The 27022-nt window shown below is 40.8% G+C and overlaps 1 protein-coding gene across 1 annotated transcript in view; it reads right to left on the bottom strand.

Moving 5' to 3' along the window:
• tgfbr1a (transforming growth factor, beta receptor 1 a) overlaps positions 1 to 27022 on the bottom strand; it is a 48432-nt gene that overhangs the window by 8056 nt on the left and 13354 nt on the right. The window contains exons 2-8 of the mRNA XM_079611997.1: positions 15656 to 15889; positions 10253 to 10492; positions 9340 to 9570; positions 8050 to 8217; positions 6110 to 6266; positions 2331 to 2455; positions 1464 to 1594 (exon numbers count right to left, since the gene is read on the bottom strand). Of these exons, the coding sequence (XP_079468123.1) occupies positions 1464 to 1594; positions 2331 to 2455; positions 6110 to 6266; positions 8050 to 8217; positions 9340 to 9570; positions 10253 to 10492; positions 15656 to 15889 (1286 nt within the window). The remainder of the gene's footprint in view (positions 1 to 1463; positions 1595 to 2330; positions 2456 to 6109; positions 6267 to 8049; positions 8218 to 9339; positions 9571 to 10252; positions 10493 to 15655; positions 15890 to 27022) is intronic.

Raw genomic sequence — 27022 nt, forward strand, 5'->3', positions numbered from 1 at the left:
TCCAGGTACCTCTGGGATTCCTCCCTTCTGGACTGCTGTATCGATGTAGGAATTCTTCAGGAGGTAGTCTGTCAGTCGCCTGGAAATGAGGCTGAAGAAAATCTTTCCTTCAACACTCAGCAGTGAGATGGTCCGGAACTGCTCGATTTTCTGAGACTTCTCCTCCTTCGGGATCCAAACACCCTCTGTCTGTCTCCACTGGTCTACTACCTTTCCCCTCCTCCAAATCACCTTCAGGATCTATAATAAATTCATAGCATTTGCAATAATTCATAGCATTTAGCCGCGACTGAAAACTCACCATTTAAGAATGGTTGGGTTTGATGTTTTCATTGTAGGACCTTTAAAGCAGAGAGCATGAAGTGTCTCGTCTGCTGTGGCCTTCTCTCGGCCTTTTCATTAAACATCACAGTCTAGACAGCTCTTTATTTAAACACCCGTGCGTACAGGAAAAAAGTTCAATTTGTTTTATAAAAATCCTTTGAACTCAGAATTCACTAAGCTTTTGAAACAGACAAACTTTCTGAAATTAATTTACGTGGATCAGTTCTCTGAGAGAGTGAGATGTGCAGGTTCTTAGGGTCACATCAGAATCGAAGGTTAGGGTGTCATTAGGGACGGGGCTTTTCTCCACTGACTTACTGTGATGTGCAAAGCGTTTCTAAGGATGCTGATTTTTAGAAAGCAGCTGTCTGCTGTCTCTGACTCTGAGATGGCGAACAGGAACATAGTTTGTTTAACATTGTATTGATTTGATAACATATAGTCAAGCCAAATACTACTCATATCAATTACCGCTATGTGTCCGACGCTGTAGAGAGCAATGCATAAAACTCATTACCATTCTGATACATCGACTTGTAGATGAGCCTGTATAATTTGTTCCTCTTCTTCTTCTTCTAAATCGGTTTCTGGTTCAAACATATTTGGCTGAATTAAACCAATATTTCCACTTGAGTAGTCTGAGATGGTGTGATTGGACACTAGTTTTGGTTGAAGATCTGATGACATTCAGACACTTTCTCAGCACGAGTCACAGTATTTGATCCAGCATGTCAGTTCAGGCCTGATCTAATAAGCTTGTTCTCTGCATCTGCTTTCCCATAAATTTACAAAGTGTGAAAATCAGAGAGCAGCCATTTCATATTGGGCAGCACAGTAATCAAATGTGTCTTTTGCATCGGCAAGCTGTGATAGCTGTGCAGACGGATAGTTAGATTAGAGGCTTTTTAGGACTGCAAATTGAATGCAATTGAATCTTCCCTTTCACAGCAGTAAAAAGCACATCAAGACAGAGCGAGGAAAGAGTGACGCCTCCATTTATGCTGATAGCATAGAACAAATGATTGAAGAAATGAAAGAGGAAAAGCAACTTAAAGGAGATCAACAAGATTAAAAAAGGCAGTTTTGGATGAATGCATCATCTACACATTATTTTTTTTTAAACCTGAAGGAATGCTCACCTCGCAGCTCTGCCACCTGTTAGGGATGTTGGCACGAAGCTTTTGGTCACAAACTACACGCTTCATATCCTCTACTGACGGATCAGATGGCACAAGGTCATAGTAGGGGAGCTGGTAGTCCTCATGGATGCCTGAGCGGAGAATTTAGCCCACAAGAGCACAAATTTAATGACCTGTTACCATAAGAAGTTATTATTTAAGATTATTGAATGTAGAATATTGTAAGTGGGATCCAAAAGTCTGAAACCAATCTGGAATTAATTATAATACATTACAATATATTACATATTGGTCACATTTTATAATTGCTGTCTTTAACTACTATGTACTTGTATGTACTAAAAACAAGTACAATTGTATTACAAACTACTTTTTCTGCTATTTGCGGTGGGATACAGGTAAGGTTGGGACATGTTTGGTGGTATGGGAAGGTTTAAGGGTGGGTTAAGGTGTAAGGGAAGGGTCAACAGTGTGATTATAGATGCAATTACAGAAATTAATTACATGCAGGTATTTTTTTTAAATATAAGTACAATGCAAAACATGTATGTACACAAAAAGTGCATTGTATCAAATAATTAATTTTAATGTTAGTACATAGTAGTTAAGGACACCTAATACAAAGTGGGACATATGTATTAATTATAATATAATCATATAATTCCCAATGTGCTGTTTTTAAATGAACAAAATAAAGAAAATAATTTTAAAGAGTCGTCTCAGACTTCAGGCTCCACCATAATTCACTTAACACAAGTTGTATTTTTGCTATATACATATATAAAGATATATGTAAATGTTACCCATAACAATGCTATTATTATCATGCAATGGAAGGAAAGAAAAAATATATCATCAGTGTCCTACCTCCAATTGAACACCTGCGAGCAATCTCCCAGAACACCAGACCCAAGGCATAGATGTCTGCCCTTTTGAAAGACTCAAAGTGCTTCATGTTAATGGTGTCATCCAGCACCTCAGGGGCCATATACCTGTGAACATATGTCAACAGACGTCCATCAGCATAACATTATTCACACAACCTCACACATCCATTCATCCTCCTTCGTTATGGTTGTTCATTTTGACAAGCTTTGGATGTAATTGAATGTTCCTTTTCACAGCAGTAAAATAACATTCCACAGGAATGAATGGGAGCAAGATTTACAGTAAAATGTGCTGATGAATTATTCTTGCATGGGCTGGAATGAAGCGTGCCACTGCCACTAAGTATTTTTATCTGCTGTTTTTCTTTTAAAAATGGATAAATTACAGGATTCAACAGGATTTAAAGCTGTGGAAACTGGGAATCAGAATCAAGGAAATCACAGTTAAATGAATACACTATTTGAAAGCAATTACGAGAGAATATTATTAGTGTGAGCAGAAATGTTCCCCACTTATCCAAATATGTAAATTAATTAACATTAGGTTATTAACAGTAGTTTACCTTTGAGCAAATATAGGCACTTATGGTGTTATACATCAGTCCCTGCAGGATTTTCACAAGAATTCATGCAAATTCAAACAATTTCTTCATTATTTGCAGCAGCTTGAATTTCTTATGCAAATGTTCCGCAAAAAATATTAACCTGATAGAGAAAAACAAAAACCATAATTCTGATCGCGCAAATTATGTTCGATCCTTTCGTTTTAAGCATTTGAGATGAAATTAACATTTATAGGCTACAGGTTTAATGATATTATTAAACTACTATAAATAATATATATATATATATAATATTGAAAATATTGTTGGGTTATTGGTGTTAATATTTTCTAGGACCACGGTTGATTTCAGAAATTAAACAAAACATTTACAGGTAACTACTCTTACTTTCACTAATATTAATTATATTAAAGGTGACATATTATGCCCCTTTTCGCAAGATGTAATATAAATCTATGGTGTCCCCAGAATGGAAATTTCAGCTCAAAATACTGTACCCCCCCAGATCATTTATTATAGCTTGACAGTTTTTGTGTGTGTCCATTTACATGCAAATGAGCTGCTGCTCCCCGCACGTTCAGAAGAAGTCGGTTCCTTTACATGAGCTTCGGATACAATAATCTCACCCATCCAAAATCTCAGAAATAACCAGTAGCCGAGTGCAGCCTTACAGAGAGACTCAGGAAGAGGTTGCCACTTTTAGACTGTACCTAGACGTTTCTGAATGGTTACTTAGTTAAAAAATGTATGTAGTTGTTGTGGAGTTACATTGATTCATGTTTCTGTGGGATTTCTGTTAAAAATCAAATTAATCCACTGCTCTCTTGTCTCATCTGAGGCTGGGACTCTAAATAGTCTTCTGTGCTCACCTGTGCAGCCAACAACAGAACAGTTTGCATGCTTAGCTCGAACTTTCGCAGCAAATGTAACAATTTTGGTCCGCAAAAATGTGACTATTTTTTAGTAATTTATACAAATTTCAATATAAAACCCTAGTTCCCTTAATATGGCAGACAGCAACAGTTGCGGAGGTAGGATTGCTCTGTCATGTGTTAAAGATGGAGCTTTAAAGTTGCAGCTGTCTTGTGGGTTGCATAGTGGCATAAAACATGGTTTTCCTTTAGAAACCGAGAAGACCAAGCGAGACAACATCACTCAAGTGAACGCAAGGGAGATAGAAGGCTGTGAGGAAGCACTTTGACATTCAAAAGTCACATTCAGTTATGGCCACAGCAGGAGACGGTATACTGTATACTGGAATACTTGAGTGTCAGTGTGTGGGTGTCACAGCCTGTTACACCCGGGAGTAGTCTAGGGAAGTGTGTGTAAAAATGGTGTCCAGGGGGCACAGAAGTGAATGGGCGCACCGCTGAGAGCCTCTCGCTGTAGATTAGATGTGACACACTCCTGTGATGACAACAGGGCGAGTGGCCCCTGCAGCGTTGTCCTTCACAACACACATCTCGCCCTCTGAGTGTCCTCTGACTCATCTCAAGACTTCAGAACTGTGAGGGTGCCCGAGGAGTGAGGTCCCACTCCCAACAGAGTATGTCAAAAGAAGCCAGCCTAACAGTTTAGCATCGAGTAATGATGGGTCAACAACAAATAAGAGTCTCTTTAATGAAGGAAAATAAATTGTTTAGAACAATGCTTAGAATTCTTAGAAGTAAGGTTTCATATGGTATTAAAAAAAACTTAAATAACATTTTTAAGAAATGTTTAAAGATGGCATGAAATGTAAGTTGCATTCATAGTTTCTTCCCTACTGTGGCATATATCAGAGTTCTGTCATGACAACTCTCAGAGTGATTGGCATGGTAATGTGGCTATGACAATGTATGTTTGGTCTTGGCGAAATAGATCTGCTACTCTGCTGCTGTAGGTTATTGCTGCTGCAGAGCAAGTACGGGACTTGCTACTGCCAATACATACACAACACGCTGTTGTGAGCAAGTAAGACATGCTGCTGCTGTACAATATAGCGTACATTAATTACCAGAAGCAGATATATACAGGTGGAGCTGAGGAAGGTGGAGGGTTTCTGAAAGTGCGCTGCACTGCTAAGGCAAATGCTACCCAAGTATTTGAAGGTTGAGCAGCAAGCTCATTGGCTACTGATACGGCAGGAACCAATCAGCTGTGCCCTATAGATAACGATGTGATTATGAACAGGTGAGTTAAAGGACCTATTAGCCTGCGCCATCTAGAGTTTCATGACAGAACTTTGTTTTAAAATGGTTTCTCGAACAAGAAAATAAATGTAGGTTGGAACATGATTTTGTCCATCTGGAATTTATTGGTTTGTTGAATGATTGTGGTTTGCTATTGCTGTGATCTTATGAGTTGATGACGCGCCAGTAAACGTGTCATCAATTAAAGGGGAGAGAGATTTGAAAAGTTAAAAAAAGAATTTGACAGCTATCACAAATGATTAATTCTTATACCATGGTCTGAATACTCAATTCTGATTGAGTGCAATAAAAACACGTAATGCAGAAACATTCAAGACCACAAACAACTTGTTGTCAACGCTGTCCCGCGACTTATATTAATAAATTAGCTTTATAACATTCTATTTCTTCAAGTAATTAATCTTACAGCTTCACTATTAGTAGAGAGACACTGCACAGACGCAGGTAATTTACACATGCACAATCTTTTACTGCACTGCTTTATCTCTAGTTGTGTTTCAAATTATACAGCAAAGCAGTTTTGTTGATTTTTTCCCCCAAGAAATAATTACAAAATAAAATGATTACTGGTATTAATAAAAATTATAACTAATATAACTAAAAATATAACATTAGGCCATACTGCTTAAATAATGTTTTCTTTTCAAGCAACTTATTCTTATATGATATAATATTTATCATAGAACATGTGTAATTAAGTAATTTTCGGTATTATTTGCATTTTCAAACAACTTCAAAGAAACGTACCTGTCTACAGGAGCATCTGTCTGGATGTGATTGGTTGAGGTGTCAAAAAATTGCAACAAACAACCGCAAAGTGCTATTTTAAGAAACCACTCACATTTCACTCTTGCATCAGCTTGAATTATTGACTGTTTCATAACACTAATATTCACAGGCACACAAAGCCCTCAGCTCATGCAAACACTGTGGTAGAGCGCAAGTCTGCTAACTGGATCTAGACATTCGTCGGTGTGAATGGTGCCGAGTGATGAATTACTGACCTTTTAGTGCCCACTCTGTGGTTGGGTGCAATGTCAATGGTGTCTGTGGCTGAGTCGTGGCGCACAGCCAATCCAAGGTCAGCGATGCAGCAGGTACCATTCTTCTTCACTAAGATGTTTTTAGATTTTAGATCACGATGGGCAATGGCGGGCTTACCTGAAACATGCAAAACATGAAACATGCTTCAAATCAGTACTTCTCTGATTAATAAAGGAAAATGTCGAACACTTTATCCAAACCACCAAAAGAAGAGCAAGCAATAAATCATATCTCTTCCATTTAATTGAGTCTTTTTCTTAAACGGCAGGACATTTAGGCTGTGTTCACACTTTGAAGATTTGGTTAGTGCGCTCTTGAATCTTTCATCTTTGTCCAGTGTCTGCACTATTCTTCTCCAGAAGTTATGACCGATAGAAATTTCTTTGTATTCTGTTAAACTAAAGCTATCTCGTAACCCCCTCACACAAGTGCTTGTCAATGCGGACATCTGTTGCTGTTGCAGTCTCTGGTATTTTGTTGTCGTTACGTCTCTTTAGTTTTGTTTTATACTGTGAAAGAATCACGCATCACGCGCACTGTACGCCGGACCCTAACATACGCGTAAAAAGTGTATACGCGAAGTGTACTTTGGCCTTTAATACGGTTCATTTAAATGAGTGTAACCGCTGCCATACGGACCTGGTGCGCACCAAACAAGATAGTCTGTGTTGCGTTCATATTTCTGTTTAACTGCACCAGTTTGTTTGGAAGCGGACCTCACAAGAGAACTTAAAAAGGACAGAAAGCTTCTTGTCGTCATAGAAGTTATGATGCCCATTATGGTTCTGTACAGGCATCAGAAACAACATCGGCTCCTTTCAGAAGATCTTCAATTGTGTATGTGGCAGAGGAATTCACGCTACTGACTCCTTTACACATTTTATAAGCTCTTCATGAGTTCTCAACAGGTAAAAATACCATTATATTTAGCCTAGCACACAGCATTGTTATACACGCATCATGAAAGCTGTTTTTTTTTTTTTGTATCTTAAGGTTTAGTAAGAAAAATGACAGTGTGAACGCTAAGCGAACCAGGATTAGATGTATCATTTTCTTTTTTGGTCCAGACCAAAAGAACCGAACTACAAGTGTGAACACACCCTTAGGCTATGTTTACACGGAAACGATCTGAAGAGAAAACGCAAAAGTGGCGTTGCGTTATCACTTTTTATTCTGCGTTCAGACGAGCGTTATGAGGGGGAAATCTGCGTGCAAAAGTGACGCAAAAGTGTGTGAAATTCGATGTAGTATGCACTCCAGGCGGCTAGGTGGCAATGTGGAGCACTGAAAGTGAAAGAGACGCTGGCACAGTTTTTCATGTTTAATACGGTAAAGCTGCTGCTTTAACCCTCGGTGCTCTTCGCGTGTCGCTCAGAATTTTTTTTTTTTGTCAATGAAATTAATGCTATATTTTAGTTTGATAATGTTTTGTTATTTTCCTGTACTGGTGCATGCCTGTGACGTAAACGCGTACGCGACGCCTTCACTGTCTAGCAGACTTTTGCGTTTTTACCGTTTTTACCCTTTAGACGGGAACGCGATGGTGGAGCGTTTTTAAGATTTCCACTCTGGAGGGTGATTTCACTTTTTTGCGTTTTTTAAGCCCCCAAAACGCCGTCGCTGAGTAAACGAAAGGCACATCCGATAAAATATTTTTATTTTTCAAAAAAATTTCACCCGCGAACGTTCTCGTGTAAACAGGGCCTCAGTCATACACTTTGTTTCTGTTCCTGTCATGTCACACTATACTACTGTATATTAAATATCAGAAATTTGATTCGAGGAAACAAAGTGGACAGCCTAAAGTAGCATATTTATATGAAAATGTTTGCATGTTCATGTAAAAACGGCTGTGCTTCAGAAAGGATAAAAGAAAAGTGACTTCTGTATTGTGACTCACCCTGAGTGCCCACAATCTCCATATGCAGATGAGCGAGACCGCTGGCAGCGGAGAGAGACAGCTTGATCATGCCCTCCACTGTGACCGTGTACCTGTTCAGGTAGTCAAACAAGGAGCCGTGCTCATGGTAATCAGAAACCAGCCACAGCTGAGTCCACGTGCCGTTATCTGAGATGTAGGGAGAGAGCAGAACCCCTCAATGCTTTAAACGTCTAAATACATCAATATCTGGCAGCTCAAAACACTTCATAAATTATGCTGAATATTGGTTGAGTGGTTTGAGATCATTACTGCATATTTTTCATGGACGAATCCAATGGCAAAATCTACATAGTAGAGCAGCTGATGTCTGATACATGGAAATTATATAATTAGTGCGGTCAATTGATTCATTTAAAATAAACAAATTATTCACATTTTTCTACAATTAATTGCGATTAATCGCACCTAACATTAAATTTTTTAATATATGTTTTTATATTGTAATAATTTCAAATTGAATCTCCAAATTAATGTTGAAACAAAAATGATATTTTAAATATTTAGGGCCCTATTTTAATGATCTAAGCGCATGGTCTAAAGCGCACGGTGCAAGTGCACTTAGTGCGTGTCCGAGTCCACTTTTGCTAGTTTAACGACAGAAAAAATGGTCGGCGCACCCAGCGCATGGTCTAAAAGGGTTGTTCCTTTCTATTAAGGAGTAATGGGTGTGCTTTGGGTGTAACGTGGTAAAAAACTGCATTCCCTTTAAAAGCTAGTTGCACTCTTGCGCCATGGCGGATTGCTATTTACATGGCGGAATTTGCAAGCTGAAAAACTGAACATGTCTCCAGAAAGCAAACGGATCTGCTCGTGCGGGGGGGGTTAAAGCGCGTAAGCAGACCATCTACGGGACAAGCCGGATTCCATCAGAAGTTTTACTCTACATAGAAATTCACAAAGAGTAATATCTAGTTTATAAAATATTTGAGCAGATCAGAACTAGAAAATTCCTTAAAAAATTACCTAAATAATAATAATAACAACAGAAAAAAAAAAACTATTTGGTACAGAAATTCCAATATATTTCCTTCCACGACTTCTCCAGGCCTGGAAATCAAACTTTTAAAATTCCCTGATATCCTTTTTGATCCCTGACTGTAAAACACTGTAAATATAATAGAATTGACCAATAAAACCACAAACAGAAATGTGAAGCACTACCTTCCTAAACACATTTATGCTAGAGAGCAAATAATGTACAGTACAATAAAACTTAATGCAACTGAAGTGCTTTCAGTGTTGTCTTACCTTTGTTGTCTGCAGCAATAAAGCCCAGGATGTTCTCATGACGAAGCATGACAGTCTGGTAAATCTCCGCCTCACGGAACCAAGAGCGCTCCTCTCTGGAGGAGAAGATCTTCACTGCCACCTCTTCTCCACGCCAGCGGCCCCTCCACACCTCTCCAAATCGCCCCTTCCCTATGCTCTCCTGGAGAATGATGGTTCTGGCGATGGTCCTTTGCACTAGCAGTGGTAAACCTATAGAAGAAAAAGCAGTCAGGGAAAAATATATAAAAAAATATATAAAATACAAGCTTACAAATTAGTACAAAAAAAACATTTTGTCAGAATACACAACAACGTCTAATGTCAATGGAGAAAGATGCTCTTTGCCCTCAAAAACAGTGTAGTTACGGCATCTGCCAGCAGGAGATAATAGAGCCATGCAAACCAGTCAAACCTTGAACCCTTGAGGAAGACTGTCGTGATTTCATATCAAACATTTTGTGTATAGTCATTCAGGCAATAAAAACAAATATTCTATCTGAGACACTGCCAACAAAACCAGCTAGTCCAGCTTCTGGACTAAAATCCTAGACTAAAGATAAAGCCTACAAGCCTACCAACTTGGCGTGAGGCTCGCTTACCAACTTGGCGTAACTCATGGAAAGCATTAAACTGTCAATTTACACATCCTCAATTGCTCCCAAGGGGCTTTGAAAACAAAGTTATGGAAATGACATTGGCTTGAGCGTACTTTGGGGCTTATAATGGGCAATACAGGAAAAGCATCCTGTAAATGCATACAAATAAAAGGGGAATGTAATGATTTTAATGGAATCTTTGCATATTAAGTGGCATTAAAAAAAATAGTACAGCTGGATTCTTAGAAAGTAGAAAGGCAAAAAATAATGAGATAATAAAATAGTATGTAAAATACCTGAGCCTGATCCAGAAGTGGTCATGTCATAAATGAGGTCCTTTAGCGTGGTGCCATTAGCGAGGAATGGGTGGTTCATAGTGGGGTCTTCCTCACTTGGCACACGATGGTGGATGATGGAGCGATTATGGCACATGTAGAAGAGAAGCACCAGCATGAAGCTCAGCACGCAGATGGGGACGGCAATCACTGCGGCCAAGGTTACAGGACTCAGAGACTGGGGTTCAGTATCAGGCAACTCTGAAAGAGAAGCAGCAAAGCACATGCTTTAGGCTGGAAACCAGTGGTTCCCAATCAGGGGACTGGGGCCCACATGTGGACCTCAGCAAACTTCCAGGGCCTCCCAATGTGTCTTAAAAATTATTTAAATTTATATCAGCATAATATTAATTCAATAAAAAAAAACCCCACTAAAAATAAACATGTACAACATTAAACACATCAGATCACATTTTTGTTTTTATTACAACAGAAGTACCATCAACTTACAAGGAATATATCAACTTGGATAGGAAGACCTTTGAATATTGTCTCAGACAAAAGGGGGCTTTAGAGTCAAGTGTTGAGAACCACTCCTGTAAATACTAATACAACACAAGTAATAAAAGGCATTATTCACAGTAGAGCCTTGGTCACCATGCCGAAACCAGTTTTTGTGCAAATGTGGATGACATTGAGAAAAAATAGCCATGCTTCATTTTTCAATAAGCACCATAGGATAGTGAGACTTTGAAAGTCATTCTTTTGAATTACAAGTCTAAAGGATTAGAAACGTTTTAAGAGAGTGGATATCCGACAATTGATTTCCAGCACGTTTTGTCCTGTCTGTGTTGTTCATCCACTAACGCTAATGTCAGTCGCTGCTCCTCTGCATATTAATCTGAACTAACACCAAGACATTTTGGTCAAACTATTGATGGCTACTAATTGTTGATGGCTATTATTGTTGGTACTTGATATTTCCTCTGTGTTGTTATTTGTCCTTTGTAAAAATGTTTTGAGCTCTCGTGGGAAAAAGTGGCAGAATCAATTCATACTAACAGCTTGTTTTGATTGATTTGTGACTTAAGTGTCACCGTCCCGCTAGCGGAACGTTTAAGTTTACTTCACTATATTACAATTAAATCCTAATCTAATCATGACAAACTATATAGGCTATTGTTGGAAAGGTCTAAGACTCCTAAATAGATATTTTAGGACTGTTTTTGTTACAAATTATGTAGGAACAGAAATAGATGAATTTATGACAAGAGTGCACCTCAAAAAATCTACATCATAACAGGAGTTCTGACCTTTGTCACAAAAAGTCAACGCACACACTTTTATAATTGAAACGTTGGTTAAGTTCATAATAAAACATAATCTAGTAATTGTCAATAAAAATATATAAAATAATATTATCCTCTAAAAAGTATAATATATATATTATCCTCTAAAATATAATATTATATTTTGTATTGGCTTTTTTTATTACATTACATATTTTAGTAGTTATCATAAATTAGGTATAATTTTGAAAGCTTACAATCTCAGAATTCATCCTGTGAAAACTTTTTTGAAATTGGACATTGCATTACCATTGAACGGTACTCTAAGTAAGGGTTAATGCCCGACGAGGTGTCCATTGTCAGGTTTTAATGGACGACGGCGAGGTGTGAACCGGCCGACGCGCAGCGGAGGACGGTTGCCTCCACCGAAGTCCATTAAAACCTGACAATGGACACCTCGGAGGGCATTAACCCGCTTATACCATGGTCACTTGCCAAATAAAACATTTTTCAAACATTAGTTTATATTTTAATTAGGCTAAATCTAGTTTTTACAAATAATAACTTGCCTGACCGTTTATTTAGCAACCGGAGATATTTATAGTCCGCTCAGCTTGTAGAACCCTTCAGGTTCAAAAATGCATTTTTTTTATTGATGAAACACAAAGGTAGGCATAGTTATTTTTTTATTACACATAAAACAATTAATCAAACAACAATCCAAAAAAAATAATTAGTTTTAATTCCTCCTGCCTTGGTTGTCTGGACAGCTGCGTACAACTCGCGCAGGGTCTCATTCAGAGCAGAAGCGGTGTAATTTTCAAAGAGTTCTTTTTGAACTATAAAGTCTCTGAGTGTATTTACTGCCCATTTCGTATTTTTTTTCGTGTTGATCTAATCTTTTTCGTCTTCTATTTGATTCAATTCTCCCGGTGTTATCTCTTTGTGTCGTTTCTCCGTTTTATTTACATTTTTTCTTTCATCAGCAGCATCCCAGTCGTCAAAGTTGTCATATTCTCCATAAATGTTAAAAGAAATAACGAAGTCGCTCATTGTTGTATTAGGCTATGTAATATCTAACTAACGTTAGATGTTTGTTTTTATAGAGGAAATTGTTAAGGGATACTTTAACTGCCTGTTGCTATGGTTACTCACAGCTGTTGTAGGCAGCGCATTTATTTATTAATTTCGAATGGTAAACAGGCAGTTTCACCAGAACTACTTTACTAGGTGTCCTACATCACTTTTTAACGAACACCCTGCAGCCAATCAGAATCGAGTATTCACCCAGACCATGGTATAAATGATTTTATCAGGCTCCTCCCCTTTTGGGCATCATTATGTTTCATAGTTTATTATCAAAATACTTTCTAATCTTGACAAAACACATATTGTCAGAAAGGTATAAAGTCTCAAGGTTCCATATTTTGTGACAGAAGTGTTATTTGGACAGAAATGTATTAATTTGTTATTTTTGATATTACGCCTAAACAAAATCTCATGGGAACTTAAATTTTTTTGTGATATCAACTTCAAATTTGGAACACAACTTGGTTAGATATATGGCTTTGATTTTATAGTAAAAAATATTTTGTAAAATATATATTTTATATAAAAGAAAAAATATTAAGTACAGTATATTTGATTTACTGTAAATTTAAACTTCCATAACTTTTTCATACTTTCACTACTACACTATAAAGTTGTATGCTTAATTTAAAGGGCACCTATTATGCTACTTTTTCCAAGATGTAAAAAAAGTATCTGATGACCCCAGTGTGTATGTGAAGTTTTAGCTCAAAATACCCCACAGATCATTTTTATAGCATGTTAAAATTGCCACTTTTGGGGGTTATTGTGTGTGTCCCTTTAAATGGAAATGAGCTGTTGATGACAGCCCCCTTTCAAGAAGAGGGCGGAGCTTCAAGAGCTCATTCTCCGGCACACCAGCTAAAAAAAAAGACAATCTCATGCAATAAAATGTCAGAAACTGTACTAGCGGTGTTCAGTTCGAACCAGAGTCAGACAACGATGCCTACAGAGCCAAAGAATATATGCTGTGCATGGAGATAGAACAGGCATGTTTTAGTTTAATTACGGTTATAACTTATGCTGTCACCTTGCTTTTCCACTACAAGCCTGTTGTAGCCGAGTAACCCCGTCTGAATGATGACCAAAACTTTATTAATGAGTTTTATGAAGTTTATTGTACATCACACAAAAGATGAAGCATCTGTTCACTCCAGAAAATTACCATAAGAGCTGAATAAAACTGTACAATAAGTGTGCATTAAAGACTTATCCATAAACTCTCTCTCTCCCTTTCATTATCATCAACATACACAGTGAATTACACAAAACACCCGTTACAACTAACAGTAAACAAATATAAACAGACTATATGTCTTTTCAGGGGGTGCTCGATAAACTGGTTAACAGTTATATCCGTAAAACAACTCATAACTGTAATAGTTAGACTGTAACTGCCCTCTACCTTTCATTACTGCCTTGACCCGTATCGCACCGGAAACTAACGTTATAAGCTGGATCACGAACAGTTGGCACTGATCCATCCTCGAGTAACAACTTTTTAGCAAAGCCTGCCTTGTATTGCCCCTCGTTCACAAAGCAGTCAAGAGGGAAATTATTTGCGCAGACATAAACGAACTTAGGTATATTTTGGAGCACATTACCTTTAAAAGTAAAACTAATCCACTGCGTCCTCAGTGGCTCAGATGTTGGGAGAAAAGTGAAGACTCTTGTTCACTCTCAACCTAATCCAACAACAGAACACCGGGATCGCTACATCTGCTCCAGCGTGGAGAAAATGGTGGATAGCGTACAACTCGCTGAGGGTGGAAACTATGGTAATGCAGGACTGTCCGTCAGCAGCCATGGGCGGGGCCTGTGCAGTATGATGTCACACTGCTCAGAGAATCAAAAAGGCAATGAGAGTCTAATGAGACTGCTTTGGTTTAATGGGGATTTAAAAAAAGGAGTGGGTGGATTTTTAGCATTGTAGGTTGATTGTGTTCACACACTGCCAACACACATTTATGTCCAAACACCATGTAAAAGTGGATTTTGCATAATAGGTGCCCTTTAAGTGAATGTATAAATGTACAGTATAGAAGATACATATAATCAATATTACTTTTGTAACCTGCTATAAAATAAGAGCTCATAATAAATGCTCATAAGGAGTTTCATTAACATTAAAACAACATTAATCAAGCTTTAGTACTATTTTTTCCACAACAAAATGTAAACTATTCACTGATAAACATCCAATAACCATAAATAAATGAATTATTTATTTATTTTAATTGTGCTGACATATTGTGAATCCCTACTATTCAGAATTAATAACTGATGACAATAAGGGGAAATTCACAAGTTTTTCACAACTGAGCAGCCCCTAGTAAAAATCTAAAATGGAGACAGCAAAAATGATTAAGAGTAATAATGGAGCTCAGGAGCAGGTCTGTGGAAAAGCAAAATAATAAAAAAACACAGATGAATAACTGAGTTAGGCCTAAATGAGTTTGCGGAGTTCGTTAACTCCGGTACATTACTGTAACTGTAGGCTACATCAAAGTCTCACATCACGATTTCTTTTAATCTAAACATGGTTCAAACTAATGGGAAAAAAAATTAAGCAACAAAGCCAGCTTTGAAGAGCCAAGCACTTGTGTCCCTAGCGTCATTGTAAAGTGAGAGCATGAGAGCTATATATTCATTACTAAATGTCCCTATCTGTGACATATTAGCCAGTGTGCACTCCCAAGGTTTTCAGACTACTTCAGGACACAATGCATCTTTTATATAAAACAGCGACATGGAAATAAGTGACACAATGGGCCTTACGTCTGTAAGCTCAATGTCACAACAAAAAACAATTTAATTAAGTTGATGTAGAACCATGTGGAACAAAGGATTTGGATGCAGCACTAAAAACTCTATTGCAAATTCAACATGGAAAGTCATTTTAAAATCATTATATTGTGCCAGACAAAATAACCCCAATCCAAATATGAACTTGGGTATTGTGACACTTTTATGACATATTGACGTTAAAGAGTCACAAACTCTTGAAAGGTCACTCAAAGTCATCATGATCACATTATTCTCTTACCTGGGATGACTTTTGGGTTCTTGTTGCACATGGGAGTGTCGCAGCAGTACGGATGCTGGCCGTTGTTGGAAGAGGCGCACTGGAAAGGCCTGTCCGGTGGGTAAAGTTGATCTTGCTGAATGCACTGACCCTCCTGTATTACGATCTGTCCGGCAGACTTTGTGATAACCGCATAACACAGGCCGGTTGTGTTACATGTGCGATTCACACATCGCTCACAATAACACTGCAATCCTGATTGAGAAGAGAGAGAAAGAGACTCCAGGTTAGGATACATTTAGAAAGTCAGCTTGTTAAACAGTACAGGAAGTGTCCTAGGCAGATTAGTGTTGGGTGATATGCTCCAGAGTCATATCGTCAGCCTGTGAGATCGGCGATACACTATAGTATCATGCGGGGCGGGGTCTACAGTAGTTTACTGTTTTGATCAATAATTTAATGTAATTATTGTATTACTTCATTTTATAAATCACGGAGAATGATAATCTTTTCTATCATTTTGCGGGCAAAGATGAAGTTGGCGATGAAGAAAAATGTCACGTCGCATAAATATTTCACCCAGAAGGCGAGCCCGTGAATATCACACATGCAATTTGCAAACTTTTGCACGAGAGTTACGCTGGTGAAAGAGTCTAAAACCACAGTCAATTATTCCCTGAAAGTGAAATCAAAAACTTGACTGAATGCCATTCAGAGTCAGCGTCTGCACGTCCCACATCTGCAGTGCGGAGATGGATTTTGTTGAAATGTATTTGATTTTACTGCTGACAGCCCTATATACGCCTTATTAACTGAATTGATCAGCTAAACTTAAGAACTTATAGGCTACATGATGATGCATATAGCCTACTATTTAATAAGGTTTTAAAAAATTCCCCACAAATCAATTTATAGCGGTAATATCACCAGTTTATGGAAAAGTTTGTTGCTGTCAACATTGTTTTTGGAAGATACATTATTTAAAAATGCAGGTAGCTTATGTGTACGGATCTACAATGCATGGCATAAAATGTGGTTAATAGTGGATAATTTGATGCGCTTCCGTGTCAAAGTGTCTGTTATCAGCGGATTCTGTTCATGTGTGCCCAGACATTTTAGAAATCCCGACCTACTGATGTTTTACAGCCATGTCCGGAATAAAGAGTAAGCCTATGTATGGTAAACCTATATAGTTACATACAGTTAGGGTGATGTTGAAGGACATAAACCGTGATATAAGATTTTGGCCATATTGCCCATCTTGATGTAATTTATTTCCTGCATGACCCGTAAAGTCATGTCCACAAACCTCTTGCGTATTGTTTGGTCACACCACAAAGTGTCACTGTGGCCACAAAGCTTCAGCACTGCCACTCTGAGCTCGATTGTCTGAGGTAAAACACGCCCCCTTCATTAGCATACAGAGCAATAAACGTATAAATAAATGAATGTAGTAGACATAAATGAATGTGAAAATAAATAAATAAATGAAAAAAATAAGTAAATGTGGGAAAAAAATTAATTATACATAAATAGGGAAATAAAAGTATAAATAGTCTTTTTTTTTTACATTTATTTGCACATTTATTTGTTTATTTATTTTTAATTTCTGCAGGTTTGGTCCTCCATAAAAACTGGCACACACTAGGAATTGAAACTAGTGCACAGGGCACATAGGCAAACAGGAACAGGGAAAACGGAACCTACACACAATGAAAATTGTTCAAGTTCAATAAATAAGTTATATTTTAGACACAATATTGTCTGCTTTTGCTCAATTTTGCTAATAAAAAATATTACATGTAAAGCCAGAGCAGAACTGTTGTGCATCTCGGAGCAACACATAGCAGTGCTTCGTTTCTGAATGAATCCAAGTTTTGATTGAATCAACCAGGTTAGGCAATGATTCAATGGTAAAGAGATTCCTGAATGAATCAGCCGTTTGAATTTATGACTTAATGGTTTAATGACTTACTCATTTCGACATTTACCATCACCTACTGGCAGTTTTAGTTTCTAATTTAGATTAATTAACAAAAGTATTTAATATTTCCATATTAATAAAAAAAACATTAAAGGTATAGTTCACCCAAAAACGAAAATTCTGTCATCATTTACTCACCCTCATGGCCCTCAAAAAAATAGAAAACAACTTGAAATTGAAATAATATTTCACAATATTACTGTTTTACTGCCTTTTTGATCAAATAAATGCAGTCTTTGTGAGCACAAATACCTCTTTCAAAATGATTCACAAATGGTAGCGTATGGTTAAGATCTAAGTGAATGCATCAATGTATTCAAAACCTATGACTTTCTTCTATGGAAAAAAAATCATTTTTTTGTCCTTACAGTGAAAGTCAATTGGGTCCAATGTTGCTTGGACTTGAGGGTGAGTAAATGATGAGAGAATTTTCATTTGTGGGTGAACTATCCTCTAACTTTACTTTTAGGATGGTATAGTAGTCACAAGTTATGCAGAGAACAATACATTTACAGAATTAATTTAAAAATCACACCCATCCCTCCTCTTACACACTTTCCCAAAAGACTTTTCATCAGCTTTATCTCCTGATGCAATTTGAAATGACTGACAAGTTCCTTAACTCAGAGAAATAAAGATGCAGTTGAAAAGCAGCAGAAGGGTTAAATAAAAACAATTATCTCTTAGTATAAATGCAGTTCAAAATGGTAAATTTGTTTGCACAATCTGTGCATACGTATATACATTTGGTGCCATCTTTGACTTCTGCTGTGGTTTTATTAAGAGTGTAGAATGAACATTCTTCTTTGGTATTTGATATGACGCTCAGCATTATGATAAGTGTGGTCTCTGGAGCACCAGCAGGATGTTGAAATGACTTCTATTAAATGCACTGAAACTCATGTTACATTAACTCATTGTAATTAGTCCTTGTAAGATATTATATTTAAAAATGTCTACCTGTAAATGACAAAGATCACTTTTAAAAGTGTTGTGTTCTCAAGGTTTTTAGGAGTGTCCTGCACTTGTTATCTGTATTGCTTCTAAACCTCTATTTTTGGCTTAATTACAGTGCACATTTTTGATTGGTTAAGTGATTCTCTTTTGCTTGCTAACATGCCACAGGAAATAATCATAGATTCAGTCATAGATTCATGATGTAACTAATAGCCTGTTTAGAAAGAAAAACAGCAGGAAAAAAAAAATACTTCAGTGGTAATTGGACCAACATTTCATGAAATGGAAAAAGAGACAGCTTCACAACAGCACTTCATTTACCACTAGGAGAAATTCACTGTAATAGGATGCATGTGCAAAGGACTGGCATTTAAAAGAGGCAGGAAAAGATTTTAAAAAAAGAAAGATTAAAGGGGTAAGTACACAAACAACAAATTCTGTCATTATTTAATTTATTACTTTTAACCTGTATAAGCCATACATCTTCTGTGGAACACAAAAGGAGAAGTTTTGAATTAAGTGCTGCTTGCTCTTCTGCATTTCATTGCAACGAACCAGAACTGTATCTTTCAAATAGAGATGCACCGATTGATTGGCTGGTGACCGGAATTGGCCGATTTTCACGTTAGCGGCCATGACCAGGCAGCGACCGGCCGGTCAGTCTGACATATGCCGATTTTATGCCGGTCAAATGCACTCGGGCGCCACATGACTAACCTTTTGAGTGGTACGGTCTCTCATATATGGGATTTTTATTTCTGTGCCCCTGAGAGTACGGTGCCACATTTAGCTTGTTCAGTGACGTCACGTAACTGCCAGATTCAAACTGTGCTTTCGCGTGTTGGCTGGCGCTGAGCCAGAGTCGGACGCGTTCAGCGCTGTCATATATCACAACTATGCAGTGTTTTCAACCTGATAATGTTTATTTTAGGTTTCAGACATTTAAATACACATGATAAGCACGAGTAAAACAATACATTTGGAGTTTGTAAAATACACACTGATGTCTGTGGAGGCAGCAATAACAATCTATTCAAATATAATTTGCCGACTGGTTATTCATATCAAACAAACAGTGGAAGTAACTATAAAGTTAACTCTATTCTTCTCACAGTTCACCGGCCACTTACTTGCATGTATTTCGGGAGAAACTGATGAATTCACGTGCTGTAAATCCGACTGACTGGACAACATTGGGGCCCCCATCTCACGTTATAGATCAAGATTATTTAAAGGTTTTTAAACTACCAAACACTCACTTACACGTATTTGAGAATCGGAATATCAGATAGTTTATGACATGGTAAGCAAGTTTGTGAATATTTTGAATAAAAAAGGAAATAGGAAATAAAAGCGACACATCTGTCATACAGTGTTATTGTGGCTGCGGAAACATTAAAGGGACGTTCTACTATAACGGTCGCCTTGAAAAAACTCACTCTGGGGAGTTGGAATATTTTAAACTTACGCGTGAAAGGGTTAAAGAAAAGTTAAATATTTGTGTGTGCTGTAAAGTGGTTAGAATTTTTTTTAGCGTAATCGACTAAAATCGGTATCGGCAGGTCAAACGCAATGAAAAATCGCAAATGGGAAAAGTTGTTATTTCTTGACAATCTTTCTTGTGCTGTTAACCGTTGCAGAAAAGACTCAAAAGAAAGATTTATTCATGAATCAGACAATTCGTCAAGATATTTAGTAGGGATGCACCAAAATAAAAATTCTGGGCCAAAACCGAAACCATTTTGTATCTAACTGTATTAATATAAGACTTTTAAATTAAGTTCATGAATTTTACAAAAAATCTGCACTTGAAACACTGATTGAGAGATTAGGCTACATACATGAGTTATCATACATTTCACTGAGTCATTCTAAATGTTTCAACATACCGTTCTGAAGTTTATTTAGTGCTATACACGAATTAGACTATGAACAGTCAAAATACAGCATTGAAGAGGCGCTAATTAAATGTCAATGTTTCGGTCAATGATTTCGGCCCTTCAAAACAATCTCAACCCGAAACCAAAAACTGTTGTTTCAGCTGGAAATTATCTGTAGCCAAAATTTCAGTGCATCTCTAATATTTAGTGAACTACAACTTTAATTTAAGTCTGTTTCCCACACAAATCTATCGTGTGGCTTTAGCGCATTAGTCATTAATGCATTAGTCCTTTTGGAGCTTTTGTCCTTTTTTCACTTACATTATTGGAAAGAGGATATTTTTTCAAAATATCTCCTTTTGTATTCCACAGAAGAAATGTTAAAGAACTCCATGCAGGTAAGTAAATAAAATTAGGGCTGGGCGACAAAACGATAACTATTGTGATATTATTTCCCTCGATACAATTATAACTATATGCATGTTAATGTTAACACTATGTTAATTTTAATACAAGAAGAGTCCTAACTCAAACAGTCAGAATAATTCATTAATAATGAAATAGTTCTATTAAGATATTTATTTTAAGGAAAAAAGATTGGAAAAGGATTTACTTTAGATCTGACTTGAACTGTAAGTTTGAGAAGATACTGCATCAAAAAGAGAAACAGTTGCATTGCCTTTTTCACCAAACAAACATTCTCAAGAAAAGTCATTTGAAACATTTAATAAAGTTAAAAGTTGTTATTTTAGTATAATTGAGATATTAGTATAGTTGTAATTAATATTTTCCATTTGATTTTTTTTGTCATTTTGTTTAGTGGTCGACCTATATTGTTTTTTTATGGCCGGTGCCGATATCTTCGAGAGCAGGGTGGCCGATGGCCGATATAAAGTCAAATATTTATATATATATATTTAATTGAATCAATATTTAATAAATTAGAAATAAATTAGAAAACAAATCTTTAAAATAAACATGCTTTGTCCACTTCTTGAATCTGCAATCCTATCACAGTATTTTTCACAAATAAAGTAATTGTTTAAAAACAATAATATGTGAATAAAAAGGAAGTTAACAGGACACTCAGTAATCTGGTAATTTTACATACAGCACACAGTGAAAACGATATGAATATGACACAGTGGGCAACTGGATATAGCACAGCATATTTTAAAATGAAGGATTTACAGTTCTCTTACGTAGAGTTCTCTCGTACTGCGTCGAAAGAACGCTACGGGAAAGATATTTCTTTGTCGAGATTGAAGCCTAAAATTAATCCTTAATTTTGTAATATTGTAAAACGCTTTTCTGAAGCATACAACCTAGGCGGAGCAATACAGCTCACCCATTGGCTGCTCTGCCAGAAAAGCACAGCCTATGCGAGGCCAGAGACGCTGACCAATGAGGACACTTCGCGCCCTTCTGCGTCACCTCCCGCCCAAACAGGCGTGGCCTAGGCCTATAAATACGAGCATAGCTGTCTAACACGCCGATTTTCTTAAATTCAACGAAGCTGCACGCATCGCTGGATTGATTCGAGCCGCCACAGCCGTTTGGAACAAGCACTTCAGCAGGACGAGCCCTTACCTGAAGCCGCTGGTCATCGCCGCCTTCAGCCGCCGTTCCCTGCTGCGCTTCTCCGGCGTGGAATATCCTTTTCAGTTTTGTGTGTGTTTTGTGTGTGTGTTCGCCTACCGCGTCACACATTTTTTCCTCACAAAAGAGCAACGAGTGTCTTTTTAAAGATGTCTCGCTTTTCCTGCGGCTCCTGCCGAGCCGCGCTCATCGACGGGGACCACCACAAACTATGTGTTTCCTGCTTGGGCGAGGAACATGCAGCTATCGCTCTCGGTGATGGCGGCTGCCATCACTGCGACATGATGCCAATCGCGACTCTGCGGACTCGCCTTGCATCTTTCGCCGAAGCTGCTCAACCGCCCCCTGTAGCGCCGCGCCGTAAGAAGCGCCGCGCTCAGCGGGTCCCGGAACCTCCCTCCACGAGGAGCTCGCCGCCGCCGCCGCTAGCTCCTCTCAACGTTTCGCTTGAGTCGCTCACCGACGGACAACAGCCGCAGCACGCCGCTTTGTCCGTTATGGAAGACGACCAGCAAGCTGTATCAGAGGGAGATGATGACTGCTGTTCGCTTCTCGCTTCGGAGAGCGAGGGTTGGGCGAGCTCCGTGGACCTCCCCTCCCCCGCTGTTCCGGAACACAGAGGAGGGAAGATCAGCATCGAGGCAGAACTGATGCGTCTGCTCACACAGGCCGTGTCGAGCCTCGGCCTCGATTGGTCGACGCCCGAGCAACCTGCACTCAACCGGCTGGATGGCCGCTTCCTCTCTGGAGACCGCGCTGCGCCCCCCTCCAGACACGCACCGTTTCTTCCTGAGCTTCATGAAGAGGTAGCGAAATCGTGGAAGGCGCCTTTTTCAGCCAGAGTACGTACTTCTGCCTCGCCAGCATTCTCCGTAGTGGACGGTGCTCGAGACAGAGGCTACCACGCTCTCCCTCCGGTCGAGGAGGCTGTAGCGACTCACCTTTGCCCGCCCTCTGCTGGACGGCGGGCTAAGGGAGTCCTACCATCCAAAGCTTGCCGCACATCGTCAGCTCTGAACGGCCGCGTGTATTCCGCCGCCGGACAAGCTGCATCGGCGCTGCACACCATGGCGGTGCTTCAAATCCACCAGGCCAACCTCCTCTGCAAGCTAGACGAGGGAGGCCCGGGCGCGATCAGTGTTCCGGACTTACGTAGCGCCACAGACCTAGCTCTTCGCGCTACAAAGTCCGCCGCACACGCCATCGGCAGGATTATGGCCACAGCTACTGTTTCCGAGAGACATTTATGGCTGACTCTCTCTGAAATGGCGGAGTCCGAGCGCTCTGCGTTCCTCGACGCCCCCATTTCACCGGCTGGCCTCTTCGGATCCTCCGTGAAGGACTTCGCGGACCGATTCGCCGAGGTACAGAAAACTTCGCAGGCCATGAGACATTTCCTGCCAAAGCGCTCCAGTTCCGCAACAGGCCGCCCTAAACAGCCGCCTGCCCGAACTCAGCAGCGCCCCGCGCCCGCCGCACCGGCCCAGCAGCAACAGGCCCGAGAGAGACCACGGTCTCGCTCCGCCGGACGCCGCCCGCCACCGCGTGGTCCTCGGCCCAAGATTTCACTCAAGCCCGAGGCCTCGGCGCCATCCTAGCCCTGCTAGGAAAAAGACGGTGTTCGGGTCCCGCTGCGGCCGGACTTCCACCAAAGATTCCCGCTTGTACAGCCCTAAGTTCCGCGTTTGTACCAGTGTACTCAGCAGCCAACAAACCGGCCGTAAAGCCCGTTTGCCTGCACACAAACGCCGTTTTCACGGCGACCCAGATAAATCTAAAAAAGAGTTTAATTTCTGGTGTTCCGGCCAAGGCCGATGGTGTAATGTGTGTAACTGCAATGCCCACCCAGTGCCCATTCATTCACACAAGCACAGCCCCGTTCAACACAGGGTTTGCACACATAAAATCGGCTCACACCGATTGTGCTTTACGTGTAGTGAGCGTGCCCACTGTCCAGTGCCCACAACCACTACACACTGCACGTTCCGCGGTTTCTGTAAAAACGAAACTAACGAACGGTCAGTCAGTACACAAACACAGTGTCCCCGGTGTTATAAATGTGCCCGCTACCAAGCGCCCACGTTTATTCACAAACATAACGAGCCCCGTAGGGCTCGCCCCGCGTGCTCTCTCTCAACTCAGAGAGTCGAGCGCGCGCGGGACGCATACTGTGTTAAACATGTCCCCCGCCTCAGACGCCACGGCGTCCATGTTACAGCACACGGTTGCTCTCGTGTCGCCGCCATTTCGCGACCAGGGCCCAGATTACATTCAACCCCTAGTCACACGTGCAGATGCATGGGAAGGACTTCCCGGGGTCTCAGAATGGGTGCTAGAGACTATAAAAAGAGGCTATTCGCTACAGTTTCATCGACGCCCTCCCCGTTTCACGGGAAAAGTCGAAACCACGGTAAAAACAGAAGTAGCACATCTACTTCGAGCCGAAATAGCGAAGCTATTGAGCAAAGGGGCCATAGAGCCTTTATCTCAAGCTCAGAGCGAAGGGGGTCTGTACAGCAGATATTTCCTGGTACCGAAGAAAGACGGGGGTCTCAGACCCATTTTAGATCTAAGGCGTCTGAACAAAACGCTAACAAAGCGGAAGTTCAGAATGCTCACGACCAGAAGAATCCTCGCGCAAATTCGCAGAGGAGACTGGTTTATGGCAATAGATCTGAAAGACGCGTATTTTCACATACAAATTGCGTCACGTCACAGGCGATTTTTGAGATTCGCCTTCGAGGGCCGGGCATATCAGTACACAGTCCTGCCATTCGGCCTGTCTCTAGCACCTCGTACATTTACAGTGTGCATGGACGCGGCGCTGGCACCCCTGAGACTCCGGGGCGTTCGAATTCTGAACTATTTGGACGATTGGCTAATTCTGGCTCAATCGCCGTCAGAACTCGCTCACCACAAGACACTAATACTCGATCACCTCGAGTGCTTAGGTCTGAGAGTCAATTGGGAGAAAAGTTCACTGTTTCCCAGTCAAAGGATCTCCTTTTTAGGACTGGATCTGAACTCACTGTCTATGACAGCACAGCTGTCATCACAGCGCAGGCGAAATACCCTGCAAATGGCGAAATCCTTCCGCAGCGGCCACATAGTGCCACTCAGGAGATTTCAGAAAATGCTGGGCCTCATGGCCTCAGCCTCAACAGTGCTGCAGTTGGGCCTGCTGCGCATGCGCCCACTACAGTTCTGGTTGAGAGCGCGCGTACCGCGCCGAGCATGGTTACACGGTCGTTATCGCCTCAAGGTCACTCAGGAATGCATTTCAGCCCTGACACCATGGAGAGCGTCAGACTGGTACCGGTCAGGTGTAAGCCTGGGGACTTCCTCGAGCCTGAAGGTGGTGTCCACGGACGCGTCCACCTCAGGCTGGGGAGCACTGCTCGACCGCAGACCGCTCTTTGGCCAGTGGGCAGAGCGAGCCAAACTACCGCATATAAACTGCCTGGAAATGATGGCAGTGGACTTTGCGCTGAGGCGCTTCTGTCCCCGGATAAAAGGACACCACGTCCTGGTCCGCTCGGACAACATGTCGGTAGTAGCCTACATAAACCGCCAGGGTGGCGTGAGATCCCGGAACCTATTCAGGTTAGCGGAACGCATACTGGTGTGGGCCCAGCACAACCTGCGCTCGTTAAGAGCAATGCACGTGCCAGGCCACTTGAACGTAGGCCCGGACAGACTCTCACGGAACAACGTTCCTACGGGAGAGTGGTCCCTACACACACAGACAGTGCGTCTGCTGTGGAAAACGTTCGGCAGAGCGGAAATAGACCTGTTTGCAAACCAGGAAAACGCTCACTGCCCAGAATTCTTTTCGAAGAGCGCGAACGCGCTGGCCAGAGTCTGGCCCCGCCGTCCGCTCTATGCCTTTCCTCCTGTCTCACTCCTGCCTCAAGTGCTGGAGCGTATCAAGGAGAGCGGATGCTCAGTACTACTAGTTGCTCCATACTGGACGAATCAGACCTGGTTCCCAGCTTTGATGCGACTGAAAAGTACTGCCCCGTGGCCGATTCCAGTGAGGAGAGACCTCCTCTCACAGGCCAAGGGCTCGATTCTGCATCCTCACCCCGAGCTTTGGTCCCTACACGTATGGGCCATAAACGGGTACCCGCTAACCTCCCAAGAGGAGTGTTAGACACGATCGAACAAGCTAGGGCTCCGTCTACTAGACGACTCTACGCTTCCAAATGGTCGGTGTTCTCTGGATGGTGTTCAGATCAAGGTCTGTCACCACTTCAGTGTGGAGAATCGGAGATTCTCTCCTTCTTGCAAGAGCTATTGGATAAGGGAAGAACCCCATCCACGCTCAAAGTCTATGTGGCTGCCATATCAGCGTTCGTTAATCCAACGCTTGGCCGTTCACTAGGCAGGAACGACCTGGTGGTCCGCTTCCTGAGAGGCGCCAGGAGGTTAAACCCTCCAAGGCCTCCTTCAGTCCCCGTTTGGGACCTTTCTACAGTGTTGAACGCTATGAAAGGGGCCCCTTTCGAGCCTATTCACTCAGTTGACATGAAACACCTGTCTCTCAAGACCGTGTTTCTTTTGGCTCTCGCTTCAGTGAAGCGTGTGGGAGACTTGCAAGCGCTCTCAGTGAGAACTTCTTGTATGGAGTTCGGGCCAAACGACTCTGTAGTCGTATTGAAACCGAAGCATGGGTACGTGCCTAAGTCCCTCAACACACCGTTCAGGGCTCAGGTCATCTCCCTGTCGGCCCTGCCGGCCTCAGAGGACGGAAATAGCTCCCTTTGCCCGGTCAGGGCATTAAGAGCTTACGTGTCCCGCTCCGCTGTTTTTCGACAGACGGAGCAGCTCTTTGTTTCGTTCAGCGGGCGCTCCAAGGGGCGAGCCGCAACGAAACAGAGTCTGTCTCGATGGGTAGTGGACGCCATTGCGCTAGCCTACGCATCTAGAGGCTTGGAATGCCCTTTGGGCATCAGAGCACATTCCACG

Source organism: Phoxinus phoxinus, assembly GCF_949152265.1.
Source record: "Phoxinus phoxinus genome assembly, chromosome: 5".
NCBI classification, from domain to species: domain Eukaryota; kingdom Metazoa; phylum Chordata; class Actinopteri; order Cypriniformes; family Leuciscidae; genus Phoxinus; species Phoxinus phoxinus.